This window comes from Chelonoidis abingdonii, chromosome 20, assembly GCF_003597395.2.
Source record: "Chelonoidis abingdonii isolate Lonesome George chromosome 20, CheloAbing_2.0, whole genome shotgun sequence".
NCBI classification, from domain to species: Eukaryota; Metazoa; Chordata; order Testudines; family Testudinidae; genus Chelonoidis; species Chelonoidis abingdonii.
Window position 1 is genome coordinate 21497625 of NC_133788.1, and position 19072 is coordinate 21516696.

Sequence of the window (19072 nt, forward strand, 5' to 3'; positions counted from 1 at the left end):
TGGGCAGTAAACAGGATAAAGCCCCGCGAACTTTAGAATTACATTCGCTTGCCCACTGCATCCGAGTTCAGATTGCTGTCCAGAGCGGTCAGTGTTGCACTCTGGGATACCGCCCGGAGGCCAATAACGTCGATTTCCGTCCACACTAACCGTACTCCGAATTGTTAATATCGAATTTAGCGCTACTCCTCTCGTCGGGGTGGAGTACAGAAATTGATTTAAAGAGCCCTTTATAGCGATGTAAAGGGCGTTGTAGTGTGGACGGGGTACAGCGTTAAATCGATTTAACGGCCATTAAATCGATTTAAACGCGTAGTGTAGACCAGGCCTTAGACTGCTCTACCTTCTTTCACCTTTTCCCTTGTTCCCTGTCACCTACTCTTCAAATCTGTCATCAAACCTCACGCCATGATACGTGTAAGAAATTGGCTAATTGATAATGGCTAGTTTGAAGGATAGATTGTAATAGTGAGAGTACTTGCATGAGGAATGCTATTCACAGGCATAAGCATTTGCTGAAGTGGACCTTAATTTTATAAGTTATGCACAGAGCTCCAGCTTTGCATGGGGAAATTTAATTTCAGGCCTAGAAGTCAATTTGTAGCTAATATTTTTCTGTCAGATGTCTGTATCATTCCTTTGTGTCTCATGACAATTGATGTTCACTAGACTAACGCACACAAGGACAAAGTTACATGATTTTTCTTTAAATTATGTTTATTAAGTGACTTATAGCAAGTTTGACATATTTCATCTGTCAGGAAGCTGTGGTTACTGAAATACAGTGTTGTAATTTAACTCCTTGCTGTTTAAGATATCTTGTGGATTAAAATTAAGAAAACTTGCATTATAGTCATCCTACATTGTCTTCTATGTACAAGTCACTTTTTTGGGGAATATGACAGTTTAACGTTATATAGTACTTGTAGACAATGGGTTTAAATTTTTTTTTAAAATGCTTTAAAAATAGAATTAGACCAAATTTGTGTTGTATTTTCCATTGCACCTGGGTTCTTTAGGTATATTAAAACAATTTCAAAAACTTAAAATTTAGACTTCAGAAAAATAGACTTAAATCTTCCAGACCCATAAAGAATTCATCCCATCTTCTTTTCTAAACAATCTACTTCCATGACCTCAGAAAAAGCTTGCAGAAGCCAACAAATCTTATAGTGTATTCTTGGGGTCCCCTGCTCTGTATTCCAATGGATCAAGGAGAGGACAAGGGAAAGCAAATTATTGCATTACTAAAGATTACCTATAAGAGGCTTCTATTTTTGAGTGCTATTTTAAAAAATAAAAAATGAAATACTATTTATGCTTGGATTGTAAGCTCCTGGGGGCAGGGACTGTCTTTTGGTTATGTGTTTTAGTGTCTAGCATAATGGGATCCTTGTCTATGCTTGGGATCTGTAAGTGCTTCCTCAGTTCAGACCCAATTAGTATTTGGACCCAATGTAATAGATTTGACTGCTTTCATTAATATTTTAGTGATGGAAAAGGCCCAGGTTATGCTCTGTTGCACATGTTCTAGTGACTTAAACTTTAAAATACTGACTATCAAAAAGTCCACTTTCTGGTGAGATTAGTGTGATTTTTAGTTGAGAGAGGACTGACTGGGAAATGGTCTGCAATTTATAACACCTCTTCAAATTAAAAATTACAATATTTTTTCTTTACTAAAGTGAGCATTAGTAGTAACTTGTTTCGGTAATTAATTGACTAAATCTGTGCAAGGCAAATTTGAACATATTCCCAGGTCTCTCTTGTGAAATAGAAACTGTTTTGCAGAATGCATTGTTTAAAGACAAAACAATTTCCATACCACTGCTATAACAATTCTAATACTTAGCTATAAGTGTGTGTGTAAGGTGGGATTTTCAAAAGTATTCATCTTGGCCTAACTGCTCCCACTGAAGTAATGATAAAACTCCCTCTGATTCTTGTAGGATTGACACCAGAAACTACCGTGTTGCTGAGCATGAGGCCTCCCAAGTCCACATCTAAAATTCATTAGCCATTTAAAAGTGCAATGTGTAACCTACATTGGGTATTTCGTGATGCTACTTTTCTAGTTACCTGTCTCTCAAATGAACTATATTTAAACTTATCTGAAATGTTTTCTCATGTGAAATCTCAACATATGGATCTTTTTCAAAAACTAGGGTTGGCCAAAGAGGGGCTGGCCTTTCAGCAACTATTGCTAGAAGTGAACATGAGATTTCTGAAATCATTGATGGACTCTCTGAGCAGGAGGTGAGGCCATTGTTTGTTTCAATTTATCAAAGCAGCAAATTATTTATTTCACCCTTCTACTCAGATGTTGATAATCCACTTTGGACTTTCTACCTTTATGAGCTTGTTTTAGATTAGTTCAAGATACCCTTTGTGAGTTTTATCATGACCTGGATCTTTGCTCTCATGTATCTTACTTTTAGGGTCTAGACTTCACCTTCACAGCTCTGCTGTGGTAGACCTAGGGTGTGAAACTTTCCTTTGACATCTAATTTCTCCCTACTTGTAAGAGACTCCTGAAAACCTTTCCTTTTAAAAGGCTTTGTTGTTATAACAGCTGTTAATGATGTGTAGTACTATTCTTTCATCCCCTTCAGTTATGTGACTATTAATTGGGATGGCCACAGCTTCTGAAGGAGAGAAAATAAAATTGTGTGAAAGGATTAAGATGGCTGAATCTGTGTACTGTGTTGCCCATGAGAACCATTTAATAAATAACGTAGGAACCGTAAACATTCATAGAAACTGTCTTATTTTGCCTATAGAACAACGAAAAACAAATGCGTCAGCTCTCTGTCATTCCTCCCATGATGTTTGATGCAGAACAAAGACGAGTGAAGTTTATTAATATGAATGGTCTGATGGAGGACCCCATGAAGGTGTATAAAGACAGACAGTTCATGAATGTCTGGACGGACCACGAGAAGGAGATATTTAAGGAAAAGTAATTAGTCTTTTATCTTTGTTTTTATTACACTGCAAGTGACAGGTGAATGTCTAAGTGTATAGTAAATATTAATAACAATATTCATTTTCAGCTCACTCTTGTTACAAACTCATGTGGTGATATTTCATCAGGGAGCCAAGGCTCTCGGATTACTACAGCAGAATGCTCTGTGTGGATGGAATATTACGTAGCTTTAGACTTGTTCATGCATTTTCCTATTGGGTCAGGCGTCAACCACTTGCTTATTTCTACTTCTTTTTGCTTTGTCTTGAGACAGGAAACTTGGTAAAAGATGTTTTAATTTACTAAACAGATTAAAATAATTAAGCCAAGTAGTTGTAGTTTTTGACTGTATTAACCTATAGCATGGTTTAATTTGAATATGCTTAAATCAGTAATGTGAAAACTACACACTTAAGTTAAACTAGCTTCTTTTTTGGAAATGAATGAGTTCTTGATGGAACACAATTGTTTGACTTCTTTGTCGATGTGATTATATATAGTTGTCAGAATTTAAAAGTAATTTCTGATTTTGTAAAAGGTTTGTCCAGCATCCCAAGAACTTTGGTCTAATTGCCTCCTACCTGGAAAGAAAGGTAAGGCATTTTTAGAACGTAAATACTACATAAAGTGTGGTCTCTTACTTTTCTAATGTAGGTCACTTTTCCTGTTAACTTTTAACCCAAGCAGAAAAAATATTATGCCAAAACCAAATCTCCTATTAGCTGCAAAGGCAGTAATTGTATGTCAGCAGAAATAAAACAATGATGCAAAACAAGTTGCATGTTAAACATCTAACAAAGCTCAATAGTGTTTACTTTCATGGATAAAAGAGTAAAAGAAAATAGCATTTTGCAAGTTGTTTTGTTTGAAATAGGTAATTTGCATCTCTCCTTTTCGTTAGCAACAGAACTGACTCTTCCTCCTAGCATGCTTGCTCTAAGATCCTGAATCCTGCACTATTAAAGTCAGTGGTATTTCACTGAGAGCAGAGTCAGCCTTTTAAGTCAGAGCTGAGGTTCTGCCCAGCCTATGTAAGCAATGATTCCCAATTTAGGACCAATCAAGATACTTTTGACAGAGCATCTTAAATACTAATAGCTATTATGATAAATGGAGGCTTTCCCACTGTTAATTATATAATGTAAGTTAAATCATAAAGAATAAACTAGCTGCAGGGTATTATGAATATGCATGGGCTTAGATCTGATGTTGTAGGATAGCTGTTTTTTCCTGTTTGTATGCATTAATCAATTTAATTGCTGAGCAAAATTCTAACACCTTCTCCGAATCCAGTGACTAGAATAATATAAATAGTTGAATGACATCATATTTAATGTATTTAATAGGGTTTGGCTTTTGAATTATAGAAACTGATTTTTCCTCTTTCATTTTAGAATGTTCCAGACTGTGTTTTGTATTATTATTTGACCAAGAAAAATGAGAATTATAAAGCCCTTGTACGAAGAAATTATGGCAAACGTAGAGGAAGAAACCAGGTATGTTACTTATGTTTCAGTGACTCTTTGAATGCACATGTGAACCAAGTAAAATAATAACTGTCTTTTTGTGTATTGTTGAGTGATCAAGCACATTGCATAAGAAACGACTAGAAATAGGAAAACATAGGATTTTAGAAACTACCATTTTTAGTCCTTTCTGAAATAAGAAATGGATTCCATAATTCTGGGTTTTCAAGTAACTTTTTATAAAAGTATTGTCTTCATAAATCTTTGCTTTGCTCATTTGTGGCTTTCACTTCGACAATTCATTTTGTTTGAGCACCCAACAATACAAATTGAGGTCAGATTTATTAGTAAATCATATGGTGGAGCCAACGGAAATTAGGTCGGACATACGATGTTCATTGGAAAATACATAACCACTTCACACATCAATGTCTGTCAAAAAGCAGAAATTAATAGTGATCATTTTCTGGTGGTCAGGATGAAAGTCAAACTGACATTTTGTAGCAAGAAGAAAAATAGACCAGTTACGTTAATACATGTAAATTAACCAATTTGCTGATTCAGGAAGAATTTACTTGGAAGTATTGGAATTCTTTAAAGAGGAAGAGAGTAATGTATTATGAGAAAAACTTAGTAGGCTGCCAGGGTTAACATGGAAATTGGAAAGTAATGTAAAGAAAATTGAAGAGACTTAAAATTTTTGTTGGAAAATGGGAAGAGAGGAGGAGAACACTATACTGGATGTGGGACAAGTCAGTTTCGGAAGAGCAGAGAATACATTCAGCTAAAAAGCATTTTGTAAACTGTCAAGAGAGCAAGCAAATGTGTTGGCATAGGCAGGGTAATGAAGAAAGCATGGCCTGCAGATAAAATAAATAGTCAAAGAACTGTATGTAATGACTACATGAATGGCAAAGATTGAAACCTTTGAATCGTTAAACTGATACTGACAACCAGAAATGATAGTGGACAAAACTCCTTGACGAAATATGAAACACTTTATGGAAACTGCAGTTTAATTTTGTCAGTTCTTCTTCGAGTGCTTGCTCATATCCATTCCAGTTAGGTGTGCGCGCGCCGCGTGCACGTTCGTCGGAAGACTTTTACCCTAGCAACACTCGGTGGGTCAGCAGGGCGCCCCCTGGAGTGGCACCGCTATGGTGCCGGATATATACCCCTGCCGACCCAGCCGCCCTTCAGTTCCTTCTTACGGCCCGTGTCGGTCGTTGGAACAGTGGAGCGCAGCTTAGCTGACCTCCGCTTCCCTAGCTACTCGTAGTTCTTGTGTATACAGTTATAATCTTTATACATTTTTCTTAATAGTTAGTTTAATGATAGTTAGCGGGGTTGGGGAGTAGCCTTCCCTGCAACCGGTGCCGGAGCCCATGCCCGGCTCACTGGTTCTTAGTCCGTGCTTGGCCGGCCTCCCGGCCATTGCTGACAGGAGATCCACAAGGACTCCTGTTTACAGTGCCTCGGGGGATCGCATTTCGCAGATAAGTGCCCATTTGCATGGCGTTTAAGCCGAAAACAATATGGAGCAGCACTTTCATTCCCCTCCACCTTTTGCACAAGCGCGGGCTACTCGGCAGAAGCGCCTCCTCGGCACCGGACCCTGCTGGCACCGGCCGTTGCCGGCACGAAGTCGACTCGGCACCGCTCCATCTCTCTGAGGTTGAGGAAGCCCAGACTCCTCCTGCCAGTGCCGACAGCTCCCCGGCAGGCGCCGTGGTTGAGCTCCCTGCTCCTGCTGCTTCTGTGGCCAACTGCACGCAGCCAGAGGAGCTCGTTTAAGTCGGATCACGGCACCAACACCTGCAGAGACACTGAGGACGCCGGCACCCTTGATTCCGGTCCTGCAGGGCCGTCGAATCCAGTGCCTGGCCGCTCCCGCCACGCACCGTGGTTGAGCTTTCCTACTCCTGCTGCTTCCGTGCCAACTGTACTGCAGCCAGTGAGCTCATCTAAGTCGGATCGCCGGGCACCTGCCCCGGCAGTGACAACGTCAGCACTGTCGATCCCGGTCCCACAAGGGCCGTCGAGTCCGGTGCCTGACCGCTCCCTGGCACGCGCGCCGTGGTTGAGCTTCCTGCTCTTGCTGCTTCCATGCCATCTGCACCGGCAGCCAGTGAGCTCATCTAAAGTCGGATCGCCCGGCACCGACTCCTGCCGCGGCACCGGCTACGTCGACACCGTCGATCCTGTTCGCACAAGGGCCGTTGAATCCGGTGCCTGACTGCTCCCCGGCATGCGCTGTGGTTGAGCTTCCTGCTCCTGTTGCTTCCATGCCAACGGCACCGCAGCCAGAGAGCTCATCTAACTCGGATCGCCCAGCACCGACTTCCTGCCGCGGCACCGACAACGCTGGCACCGTCGATCCTGGTCCCACAAGGGCCGTCGGACCCAGTGCCTGACTGCTCCCTGGCACGCGCCGTGGTTGAGCTTCCTGCTCCTGCTGCTTCCGTGCCAACGGCACCGCAGCCAGAAGAGCTCATCTCAGTTGGATCGCCCGGCACCAACACCTACCAGGCACCGATGACCGCGGCACCGTTGATCCCGGTCCCACAAGGGCCATCGAATCCAGTGCCTGACTGCTCCCTGGCGCACGCCGTGGTCGAGCTCGCTGCTCCTACTGTTTCCGTGCAATCTGCAACGCGGACAGAGAGCTTGTTCTAAGCCGGATCGCCCGGCACCGACCTGCGCGACCACACTGGCGCGGTCAGCTCCGTCGATACCGTATCCCCACGTGACAGTAGAATCCGGTGCCTGGCAGCTCCCGGTAACGCACTGTGGTCGAGCTTCTGGTTCCCCCACCGCCGGAGGCATCCCAGCGGCGAGGGTTTTTCATTGCCATGGACAGAGTAGGTGCTGGCCTGAACCCCCTCGCACGCGCCGGTGGCAGGTAATAGTACTCTTGGCAAGCCTCCTGGCTGCGTCGGCGCTCCCATTCTCTGCACACGTCCGCACTCCGCCGCACCGGTCGGTGTCCGCTTCACCGACGCCGATAATCTCGCACCGTTCTGGGCTCCCATCACCGCTACAGGCGCTGTGACTGCCGTACCGCTCCCGACCTCGAGATCTCGTCGACCTCCCGGCACCACTGTAGTAGGAGGTCCGGATTCGTTTCCAGGTACCCGGTGCGGCTTCCGGTTTAGTACGGTCGCAGGGGCCAAGTTGGGCAAAGTCTGGTAGGTCAGAGAACCCTGACCATGATTTTTCAGCACCTCCATGGCCATCCGGGTCAGCCGCACCTGTCTTCCCACGGCGGACAACTCTTAATGCTCCAGGACGCGCGATTCTGGTGTGCGCACAACACCCTACGGGGCCATCAGGACCGTCCGCATGGAGGGTAGCGTCAATGTGGACTGGGTGCAGGAGTCCCGGAAGAACGGATCCCGGTAGTGCATATTCTATCGCGGTTAGCCCATCCTATGTGGGGCCTAACCCATTTATTCGGACCATCCCACGCAATTGGCCGATACTCTCTGGGGGTTCGACTACTTGCTTGTCCGCGTCTCCTCCCTACTCACTGGTCATTCAGTTGGTTAAGAACAGGGAATGGGATGGCCAGCCAGGCGCCAGCCCGAAATCATAGGGGGCTAGGCGAGTGATCCTACCTCACTCGCAAGGTGTACTCCAAGGGCCTTATAGCCTGCGTGGCGATCAATGAGCCGCTTAGTCCCTATAACCGTAACACCTGGATGGCGATGGATAAATTTGTGGAGCTTCTCCATCAAGACTTCCCGCGCCAAGAGCTCACTGCCCCTTTGAAGGAAGGGAGAAAAGCGGCCAGAGCTTCCCTCCAGCCTCGTTACCATAAGGTGGGGCATCTCATGACTCAGGTTTGAAAATCTCCTGCCTTTCACAACTTACCACGTTGTTGGTAAAGGCCTCTTTGCAGTGAAATCAACCCAGACGGCAAAGCCTGAAGGACAACAGGGTCCTCATGCGATCCTCTTGGCGTGCATACGCCAACGTCCTACTGCAGGCCCTTCCGATGCCACCGCACACTGCCCACCTCTCTGTGCCTGCGCACAGATAGGGCTTTGGCAGATGGCGCGGCTGCAACGTGGTCGCAGACCAACCGTCAGGACCCCCGAAAGGGCCCAGGATCGAGGTCCTCGCAATCGGCTAGGGGACCAAAGACAATCTTACAAGGTGCGCCCGAGGGTGGCGTACCCGTCTACAGGCCGGTGATCCCACTCCTACTTCCTTCTTGGCGTGGTCCCAGTTAACTTCAGTCCGCTGTCTCTACACATGGTGGAAGCATGGGGGCACCTCCATCACTTTGTTCCAATCTTTGTCCCTCTTCAGGGACTCCTCTCGGGCGCAATTCCTCTTACAAGAGGTGCAGACGCCGATGGACGGAGGGGGCAAATGGGTTACTTCCTTATTCCCTAACCCCAACGCGTACGACCGGTTCAGACGCTGTCCTAGACGCCACAAGAATTCAAGTCAGGCTTATGAGTAAGGTTGAAGTTTCCGCATGGTATCCCTGGGAACCATTATCCTGTCCTTGGATCCTGAAGTCTGGTACGCCGCCCTCGATATGAGGACGCGTACTTTCACAATGCCATCTTCCCTGCACTGGAGATTACCTCCACTTTCTAGCCAACCGTCGGTACTTCCAGTTTACGGTCTTGCTGTTTGGCCTTTGTCAACAGCGCCCACAGGCATTTCCCAAGTGCGTGGCCATAGCGCCTCCCACCCCACCGATGTCGCATATGCGTTTCCGTATTCTGGACGATTGGCTCATCTGCGGGGAGACTCGCAAGACAGCAGTCACTCAGCATGTGGCATCGTCGGGAAAACCTAATTCAATGTCTAGGCCTCATGCTCCACTAATAGAGTACATTGCCTCTCGTGGTTCCCCACAGGGGGTAGACTTCCAAGGAGTCTATCCTGGACTCCGAGCAAGCCGGATCCTGCTTACCACAGCCACGGTTTCAGGCAATGTACTGTATCATCTGAAGTCTGCAAACTTCCACCCGGACGGGGCCCTATGGTCATGAATAGTCACCATTCCCTCGAGCACCTTAGACTCCCTAGACCGGTGGCTAAACCCCTCCCTGATCTGGGCAGGGATGCCGCTCCATCCGCATGACGGGCAGTCCGCCTGGCGTACCAGGGATTCCAGCGGCAGCTGCAAGGCGCGTGACGACTCAGTGTTACGGCCAGCACAACAGCCATGTGCCTCCATGAAGGAACTGCGGAGGGGAACAGCATGGCCTTCCCCTTTGTCAGGGAGGCCATCCATCTTTCTGGCATCTTTTTGCATAGCGCACTCGTATAATCTTGGTAAGCATCCTTTCTCCCAGGCATTCGAACGCCTTGACGCTTACTCGGCAAGCTTTTCCTGTCTCATGCGTGGTCGCCCTGACCAGTGTGGCTGCATTTGTTGCCGGAAAGTGGGGTTTTCCCCACTATATGGACCTGCTCGTGTACGCGCATGAACAGGAAATGTCCGAGGTTCTGCTCCTACCAAGATCTCTCCCTGGGACGGTCTTCGGATGCTGTTCCTCAGGAAGCCATAGAAAGGCCAACACAGCTTCCCCGGCTCATTGGGGTCCTCTAAACTTTCGCAGGGCAGTGGTGCGCATCATCATGCTGGTATCACTCCAGCGTGGCATCCAGGCAGCAATCTCTCTCATAACACGAAGATGGCGGAACCGTGCCACCACTCACCCACACGTAATACCTCAGGCCACGGCAGGCTTCGCCAACCCGACCTGCAGTCTCTTCACTCACGGCGTGGCTGCTGGCATGACTCAAGCGGGGTAGCAAGAGCCTTCCCCTGGTCAACGTATCTTGCCAGTGAAGCGTTTTCTCTACAGGTGCGGAACGCTTAATCCTGCTCCTGCTGAGGTCTCGATTCTCTCTATTTGGACTACCCTCTGGCCTGCAGCGCAGGCCTAGTGGTGTCATCGCTGAGGGTACACTGGCAGCCAGCTCTACCTTCCTCCCAGGCCTGCAGTGATCGCTCTGTGTTCTCATCTCTATGGTTTCGAGGTTCCTCAAGGGCTTGGAGCGCTTACACCCTTAGGTACACCGCCCAGCCACAACCTGGGACCTCAACATGGTTTTAACCAGACTTATGTCTCCCCCATTCGAGCGTTAGCATCCTGCTCGTTGCTTACCTGGTCTTCGAAGACAGCTTTCCTCGTAGCCATTACATCGGCCAGATGAGTCTCCGAGCTCAGGGCTCTTACGTGGTTCCACCATGCACTATTTTTCCCAAAGACAAGGTGCAGTTTACGTTCCTCACGCGGCTTTCCGCCCTAGGTGGTGTCTGCTTCCTGGTTCCCAACTCAACGCGATGGGGATAACAATGACTCTCTGGACGTCTGTACAGCGCTCGCAGTTATGTTGAGTGGACAAAACCATTTCCTAACACGCCCAACTATCGGTCGTGGTAGCAGAGCGAAGGAAAGGCCTACCTGTTTCCTCTCAGAGACTCTCATCTTGGGTGATAACGTGCACCCGCACTTGTTATTATTTGGCCACTTTCCCAAGCCACATCACTATGCATTCTACCAGGGCTCAGACTTTGTCTACCGCCTGCATGACTCGTGTGCCTACCCACAAATCTCTCGCGCAGCTCCATGGTCCTCGGGCCATACATTTGCTTCGCATTATGCTCTGGTTTAACAGTCAAGGGATGCTGCAGCTCTGGCTCAGCGCTTTTTGCATTTGCAGTATCTCACTCCGACCCACCGCCTACGTAAGGCTGGGAATCACCTAACTGGAATGGATATGAGCAAGCACTCGAAGAAGAAAAGACGGTTACTCACCTTTGTAACTGTTGTTCTTCGAGATGTGTTGCTCATATCCATTCCACACCCGCCCCTCTCCCACAGTCGGAGTAGCCGGCAAGAAGGAACTAAAGGCGGCTGGTCGGCAGGGGTATAATATCCGGCACCATAGTGGCGCCACCCAGGGGCGCCTGCTGACCCACCGAGTGTTGCTAGGGTAAAAGTCTTCCGACGAACGTGCACGCGGCGCGCGCACACCTAACTGGAATGGATATGAGCAACACATCTCGAAGAACAACAGTTACAAAGGTGAGTAACCGTCTTTTTCTCAGTGTCTTTTTTAGACAGATGAAATTATAGAACTATTGTGGTTGGAAGATCCCCAAGTCTTCGTCTTTAGTTTGTCTCAAATGACTAGTCTGCAGAAATCAGTCGCATCCTGGTAACATTACTGAAAAGGAAGAATTGGTGAGACTTTGAAGTATTGTGGCTGCACAGATCTGGGGTGATTTGTAAGTTGGGGAATTGAGTGAACTTCAAATGCAGATCAAAGAAATACGGCTTAACAGTACAAGGCATTGATCATATTAGCTATAGCAAACGGGGAGATTTAGCTGCCAGTAGGAGACAGAAAACTCTTGATAGCAGTTTAGCCAATCATTGATAGTTAAGGCAGATCTTGTAGTGACATACTGCAAGAAACCTGCCACCTCTCACCATCCTGTAGTACTGTGCCCTTCTGCCCAAAGCATTTAAGTATTCCTGAAATGGCTAGTCCAGAGGTGTTCTAATTCATTCTTGTATTGAAATACATGAGGGTCATGTAAATTATGTAAAAATCCATGCAGTAAAATTCTGTTAAATTTTAAACTGGCATATTGACTTGGACAAACTTTTTGAATGAAGGAAAGAGGGAAGGAATTCTCTTGCTGAGAGAGTTAATCTAATTAGCGATTAACATAGAATACTCTTGCATGAAAACAGATGGGAACACACCAGCTGTAACCTGCTCCAACATACCTATTAAAATGGGCAAACCTCCATAGGTCTGTCCTTACTATTGTGGTGAAACTGTTTAAATTAAATTCCTGCTAGCATAAAAAAAGGCCATCTCACAGGAGGTTTTTTCCCTCCCTTGCCACAGTGGCCACACATCTCAGTGTGCATCAACAGATCTTTGATCAGAGCTAAGCACCCTATGACAAATCATTGACTACTAGATCAGGAGATTGTGTTGAGACATTACATACTTTGCCAGCTCTTCTCTGAAAACATTAATCATTGTGGATATTTTGTTACAAATTGTACTGAAGTAAAATCAGTGTGTGATTTTATGATGGCGTCAGATTCTGGGAGAGGTTTGAGAGTGCGGTGCTTACCTGGGGCTCCGGGGCGGGGCGGGGGGCCTCTACATTTCTGCCCCCTTGCACTGCCCCCGCAGAGTCCCATTGGCCGCAGGGGCACTCGGGGTGGGAGCAGTGCATGGAGACACAGCCCTGCCCCACCTCTGGGGCGCAGGGAGGGGCTGGCAGCCACTGAAGAGAACAGGCAGACATCACTCAGCTGTGCTGTGCTGCCGGAGCCCCTGAGGGACCCTAAAATTGCTGGAGCCCTGTGGGCTACATTGGGGAGGCTCGCCAGCTGCAGATGGCCCACAGGCTGGGAGTTTGAGACCTCTGCTTTATACTGACAGTCTGCTGCTGATTATAATTAATATTTAGACATAACTTGCATTCAAAAAACTAGTACAGTTTGATCATATTTTTTGTTGCTCTATAACACTTAAGTCTTCAGAACTAGTAAACTGCATTTGAGCATGAGGGTGGGGTATATGCTATGTCACCCTAAAGTCAGTTGTGCTTTAGTTCTTGTGTACAGTAGTTAATATATCACTATTACTATAGTCAGGACCTGTTATTTGCAGGATAACTCACTGTAACCTTTCTAGACTGTCACTGATTTGACTAAGAGAGCAAACTTGGATTGTACAATTTAACTCGTATATTCTGTGTTCAAACATGTAACTAGCTTTGAATTAAAAACAATATTTTATATGGTGAAACAATTTATGGTGTAGAGGGCAACATTAAATGTACAAGATCTGGTTTATGAACTTTCATGTCTTTAGCTCTGACCTGTTGCCTGAGTATCTGATTAAAATACATAAATTACCTCCTTAAAAGTAACTACTCTGTTTTGTGCAGTAATCAGTTTGGAAACTTGTGTAGATACACCAAAGTAATATTAAAAAACGTCAAAGTAAATAGGCATATTGCAGACCTAGTTGTTCGTCAAATTTTAACTTTTAGTGTTAAAACCTTTTTGAAGTATGCAGGAACCAAAACCTGTTAGAACTAGGAAATCTTACTTGTACAACGTTAGAGGAGCAAAAGCAGTATAAGTTGAATATGGTTAAAACAAAACTGTGCTCTGGTTGAGTCTGGCCCTCATTCTGTGATGATTGACTTGTAGTTTCATGGAAGGCACTGGGACTACTTGTGTGAGACAAGTTAAATGCTGCCTAATTCTTAGATATGGGGGCTGTAGTTTGCCAGTTGTCAGCCCAGATTAAATATTTAACGGACAAGTTATAAACATCAGAATTATGGGAAACTGTTCGTGAGTCTTGTATATACATGAAGTGGCAAGAACACATTGGTATCTGAATCATGGTATATATGAAGAATGCTAAAATATATTTTAGATTTTTCTGTTGAATCCTGTCTTGCTCAGCTCTGAATTGTTGCTTTCTTTCAGAATGTGTTAATAGTTAGTAAACCCAATTTGTAGTAAGGATTTCCGTTTATAGAGTAAATTACAGAAAATTATGTTCTAGAACTGTCAAATACCTGTACTTATGCTTATAGTTCTGGTTATTTATATAATTTCCTTAGCCCTAACTGCAGTGTAGACACTTGTATTTTCTAGCAGTTGAAAGCCTTGAGAAATCACATTATTTTGTTTGCCTGAAGCCTTTGTTTTATGGGTGTAAATGTAATTATTTTTCACCTTTTGGGGGAAAAATGACTGCTATTGGGCTATAATACCAGAAACAACATAATGAACACACTAAACATCATTGGGCGTCACTTTTTCAGTCCAATGGAGGGTGATATTTTTCACTGTAAATGGAAAAACTACTCATGAGTACCCATTAAAAGATTAGAGCAAACAGGAGACCCTTCTCCACTATTAATTGACCTTATCCTTTCCAGCTTCCCAGCAAAGTAGTGGAGTTTAGGATGCACCCCATGATCTTTTTGCACTGGCAATAGATTAACTTCAAAAGAAGCATCCCAGAATATAGGGTCATAGAAGATAGAAGCAAGGCAGATAATAATGCAGTGAAACAGATAGCAAGTTCAGGTAGGATACAATTCTCCAGTAGAGGGCATAAATATATTACACTGGCACAGCTATTATTCATGGTTATGATTTAAAAAACTAAATCTTTTCTTAGCCAGTACAATTGCAACCATTTAAACTTGGCCAACATCAGCATAGGTCTCAAAATGGATGTTTATTTTGAAGGTCCTGAGTACTGGATTATGGCATATGACGTTCTTAAGAAATGTGGAGTTTATTGTGTCATAAGAGACATGTTTTTGTTTAGTTAAAGTAAATCTAGAAGGGGAAAGAGGGGAGGTAACATGACAAGTGTCTGTCTTGCAGCACACGAGTTTTTTAAAATAAAGCAAATGTGTGTTTTACTTCAAAATAGAAAGTGGCATGGCATGCATGCAAATGCAAAGTCTGGTTGAAAACTGCCAACTAGTGGGAAGGGATATTCTGATAGTTAAGTCTCAAAATTTAGTCTGTTCTATAAAAAGGATGCTCACCAGAGAACTTCCAGCTTTATCGCTACCTTCTGTGAAGTGATGATTACAGGCTATGTGAATCCTGATATGTCCTGGAAACACAGAAGTAACAGCTATCAAGGCACAGCAACAAACAGTTTCTGTTTTATTTGCACACGAAGAGGAAGAGCAGCATTATATTAACCACTTCAAAGTGAAACGAGAGGATCTGGTTGCTTGTATTTCAGAACGCCATCCAATGGTTTATGATCTTGTTGGTTTGGTTGCACCAGCAGTTTTTGCAGGAAAATTATTGATCAGCTGAGAGGGAAATAATAATCTTATTACAGATCCTTCCTCAAATTGGCCATTGAAGGGTATAGTGTGTATATCTATAATTTAGATGGACTGAATAAAGTCTGTTTTAGTAGAAAAGCAGAAGATTAATTTGAGTGGTTAGCAGTATTTTTAAGGTTCTCTTGTAATAAAATTTGAAAGGGGGCTGGTGAGAAATATTAGTCAGTAATTTGGAAATGTACTTTTCCATAGTATAGCTGCATTGTCAGCATAAATTTATGTCTGTGGGCCGACCCATATGTCTTTGCAGCAGGTGGTACAGTCCAGTGATTTGACCAGGCAGAAACTTACTTTATTTCTGTGACAGCCAATCAAGCACAGCTCAGTGGGGATTACCTTGAGTAACCCCTGTGAGATTAGAAGCTTGCATGTGAGATGGGCAACTCTTCTGTAGGCAGTTTAAGTGGCAGGATGACAAAGTTTCCTGGAATAAACGCGTTGCTGGGTCAGCCACCCCATGCTAAGGAGCTATTGATGGTGCTGTGGGTTTTGTGCTTTTGAGTTTTAGTTTGCCTTAGAGCTCGACCCCTGTGCTGTGGATAGTAAGAGTTTTAATCAACAGATGAATGTGCAGGTACGTCGTTGACTGAGGCTTCAACTGTTTAAGGTTTGTGTTTCAACCTGCCTTTGCCCTATAGAGTATTGCATGCTAGAAAAATTCACTGTGAAAAAAACAGATTTAAACCTGTTATTGACAATGTGCAGTGTTAAATTAGGCAGATAAAAGCAATTGGGGGTGTTCTGATGATCCTGCTATTTTTTCAGGCAAGTTATATACAAAATCCAGATTTTTGCTGAAGCTGCGGTTCATCTAAACGCTTTGCTTCTCATACTGTCCTGTCTTGCACAGTGGAAAAACATTTACCTCAGCATGTCTCACTGACATTGTGTTAAAGGAATACTTGGGAAAACCGGCTAGTACCAATATTGAGATGTTGATACTTTGCAGGAAGATTATAAATAAAAGTTAACTATTAATATCTCTTTCAGTTCATATTTTTAAAAAGTCAAAAGCAATTTAATTCTTATAAAATATATTCAGGCTGACTTCCAACCTTAATTTGGTTATGTACCAGTGACATGTGCTGCCACTGCTATACGAAGGAGCCATTTAGAATTTATCCAGCCTATTTTCAGGAGTTTTTTCAATGGACTATATAAAATTTAATCCTGTTAACACACAGCATTTAAGCTCCTAGGAAAAAAAACTCCCAGAACACTCTCCTCATCCTTCTGTGAATTTTCAGATGTGTTAAGGCATTTAATAATTACCAAAATTCTTGTTTCTGTCTTGCTCTGTATTTAGACATCCAGCAGCACACATTGATTTAGTAATAAGGGCCTTACTTAAAACCCCACTAGCAAAAATCATGCTGGCTCTTTGTGGCATCTGCGCATTGCAGCACACTGACTTTATTCAACGACTTCTGCAAAACATAGTCAAATTGTTCCTTGCGCTCAAGAGAAAAATCCCCCAAGATTTTAATACTAAACTTTTTTTTGGTTTGAGCAGATGTTTAAGCATATTTTGCTGTTAAAGTCTATCTGGGAGTCTGATTTTAATCTGCACAAGCAGGGAATTTTGAACTGACGACCATGTTTTATAGGCATCTGGGTGTTTGGGGTCTAGGGAGGAGGGAGAGAGTGATCGCTGAACTATGCATGACTTACATTAGCCAAAGCTGCTTGTTTACCTCTTTTGTCTTTCTCCTCTGCGTACACCTATGCTTGCTTCCCCCTTCTTGACTTTGACACTTCACCTTTTTCTTCATTCTCAAGTCCCTTCTCAGTACACCCTTTTGAGGAGGCATTGAGCTATACTCATGTATATGCAATACAATATTACCTTCAAGGCTCATGAATTACTCAAGCCTATGTTATATTATTTACCTTCCATTTGTTACTTCCTCCTGTTATGTGAATTTAGGGCCGAATCATAGGGTTAGAAGGAGTAGCAAGGGTCATCTAGTGCATTGGTTCTCAAACTTTTGTACTGGTGACCCCTTTCAAATAGCAAGCCTCTGAGTGCGACCCCCCCCCGTATAAATTAAAAAACACTTTTTTTTATATATTTAACGTTATTATAAATGGTGGATGCAAAGCAGAGTTTGAGGTGGAGGCTGACAGCTTGTGACGCCCCATGTAATAACCTCACGACCCCATGAGGGGTCCTGACCCCCATTTGAGAACCTCTGATCTAGTGTAACCCCCAATTAGATCACGGAGTTACTCCCTTTGTAGTTTCGCTAATTAGATATGACTACACATAAGAGTAAGCATATATGCAATAGTGAATGCTTGCAGAATTGTAAACTCTTAGGGGAAAAGATTTAGTCTTTGTTTTTTTTAATAGTGCCATGCATGTTTGAATGCTCTCTCAGTAATATTTGATTTGTGTTTTGCACTATTTAAGTGCAAACACAGAGAGTAAGCTTTAGCCTTCAGTGAATTTTCCAGGGTTTTTTAAGACTTGTTATTGTTTGTGTATATATAATATGTGCACTTACAGTACCTGCACCTTTATTTTGATTTACATATGCAAGCCACCCCTTATGGTTTCTTTTTTGGAATGTTTAGTTTATAGAAATTGGATGATTAAAGCAAGCATTCTTACATATTTGCTATTTGCTTACAGAAATTTTTCCTGCATTAATCAACAGTTATGAGCATGTTTTCCAAAGAATACCATACGTAGTAACTTAATTGTACATAGGCTCTGTGTTACTCACGTGCCATCTCACACGTTCTTGATACTGTTTTAAAAATATTTTTATGTTGTCAAAGGGAAGAATCTTTGAGGATCTGAGATCAAGTTTCTCACACTGGAGTACTGCCCAGACCACAACTTAGATTGCAAGCCCTTGGGGGCGGGAACAGTCTTTATGGAGTTGACTAGTTGTACAGCACGTAGTACAATGGGACCCTGATTGGGATCTCTTGGTGCTCTAGTAATACTGCTAATACATAATATTCAGAAGGAATTGCCACACTGGAATGCACAGTTCATCCAGCTAGGTGTCTGGAAACTAAGCACTGTTTCAGAAGAAGGTGAACCACCCCCATACTACACTGTAGCAAGGTGGATCCCTGCTCTGGCCCTGAAGGGGTTAAAAACAGCCCAGGGAAGGGGCTGGGGCTTGAGAAAGCAGTCTTTTAAGCTGAGCTGATTGGGGGAAGTGGCAGCAGCTGGGGCCATGCCCCAAACTGAGCCACAGGCCCTTATAAAAGGGCAGAGAAGCCAGGAGCCAAGGGAGTCTCTCTCTGCATTCAGAGGGAGAAAGGCCTGGCTGCTGCAAGGGACCAGACAAGGTACCTAGGGTGAAGTAGGGCTGGGGAAGGCAGCGGAGCCAGGGAGCTCCTGCCTGGAAAGTCCCAGGCTGCGGCCTAGGAATAGGCTAAGAGGTACTGGGGTTGCAGGGTGCAACCCAGGGGTAGGCCAAGGCGGCAGGTCCAAACCCCTTTGCCGATGATGAGAGGCTAATACTGCAGTCTGCCCCAGGGTGTGGGGCTAGCTAATGACTGGGCAGTTGCCAAGACCCTGAGGCAAAGTGGGGATAGAGTGGCTGATTCCCAGGGAGGGGAAACCCTAAGGAGAAAGGGGTTACTACCAGGGGGGCAGAACCCCATGTAAAAAGGGCACCGGGGTCCAGGGAGGGACACGGGGCCTGTAGCAGGAAACAAGGCAGATCACTGGCCTGCAGAGGGCGCTTCAGCTGCAAATTTGAGCTAATTCCC

The 19072-nt window shown here is 44.5% G+C and overlaps 1 protein-coding gene across 17 annotated transcripts in view; it reads left to right on the forward strand.

The window, feature by feature from the left end:
* The window catches only part of NCOR1 (nuclear receptor corepressor 1), a 115472-nt gene that overhangs the window by 45506 nt on the left and 50894 nt on the right, over window positions 1–19072 (forward strand). For 16 of the 17 annotated variants that reach the window (XM_032784296.2, XM_075074007.1, XM_075074003.1 and 13 more), the window contains 4 exons: window positions 2166–2256; window positions 2781–2959; window positions 3504–3558; window positions 4360–4461. In XM_032784296.2, the coding sequence (XP_032640187.1) occupies window positions 2166–2256; window positions 2781–2959; window positions 3504–3558; window positions 4360–4461 (427 nt within the window). The remainder of the gene's footprint in view (window positions 1–2165; window positions 2257–2780; window positions 2960–3503; window positions 3559–4359; window positions 4462–19072) is intronic. The other variant, XM_075074005.1, reaches the window with a different exon arrangement.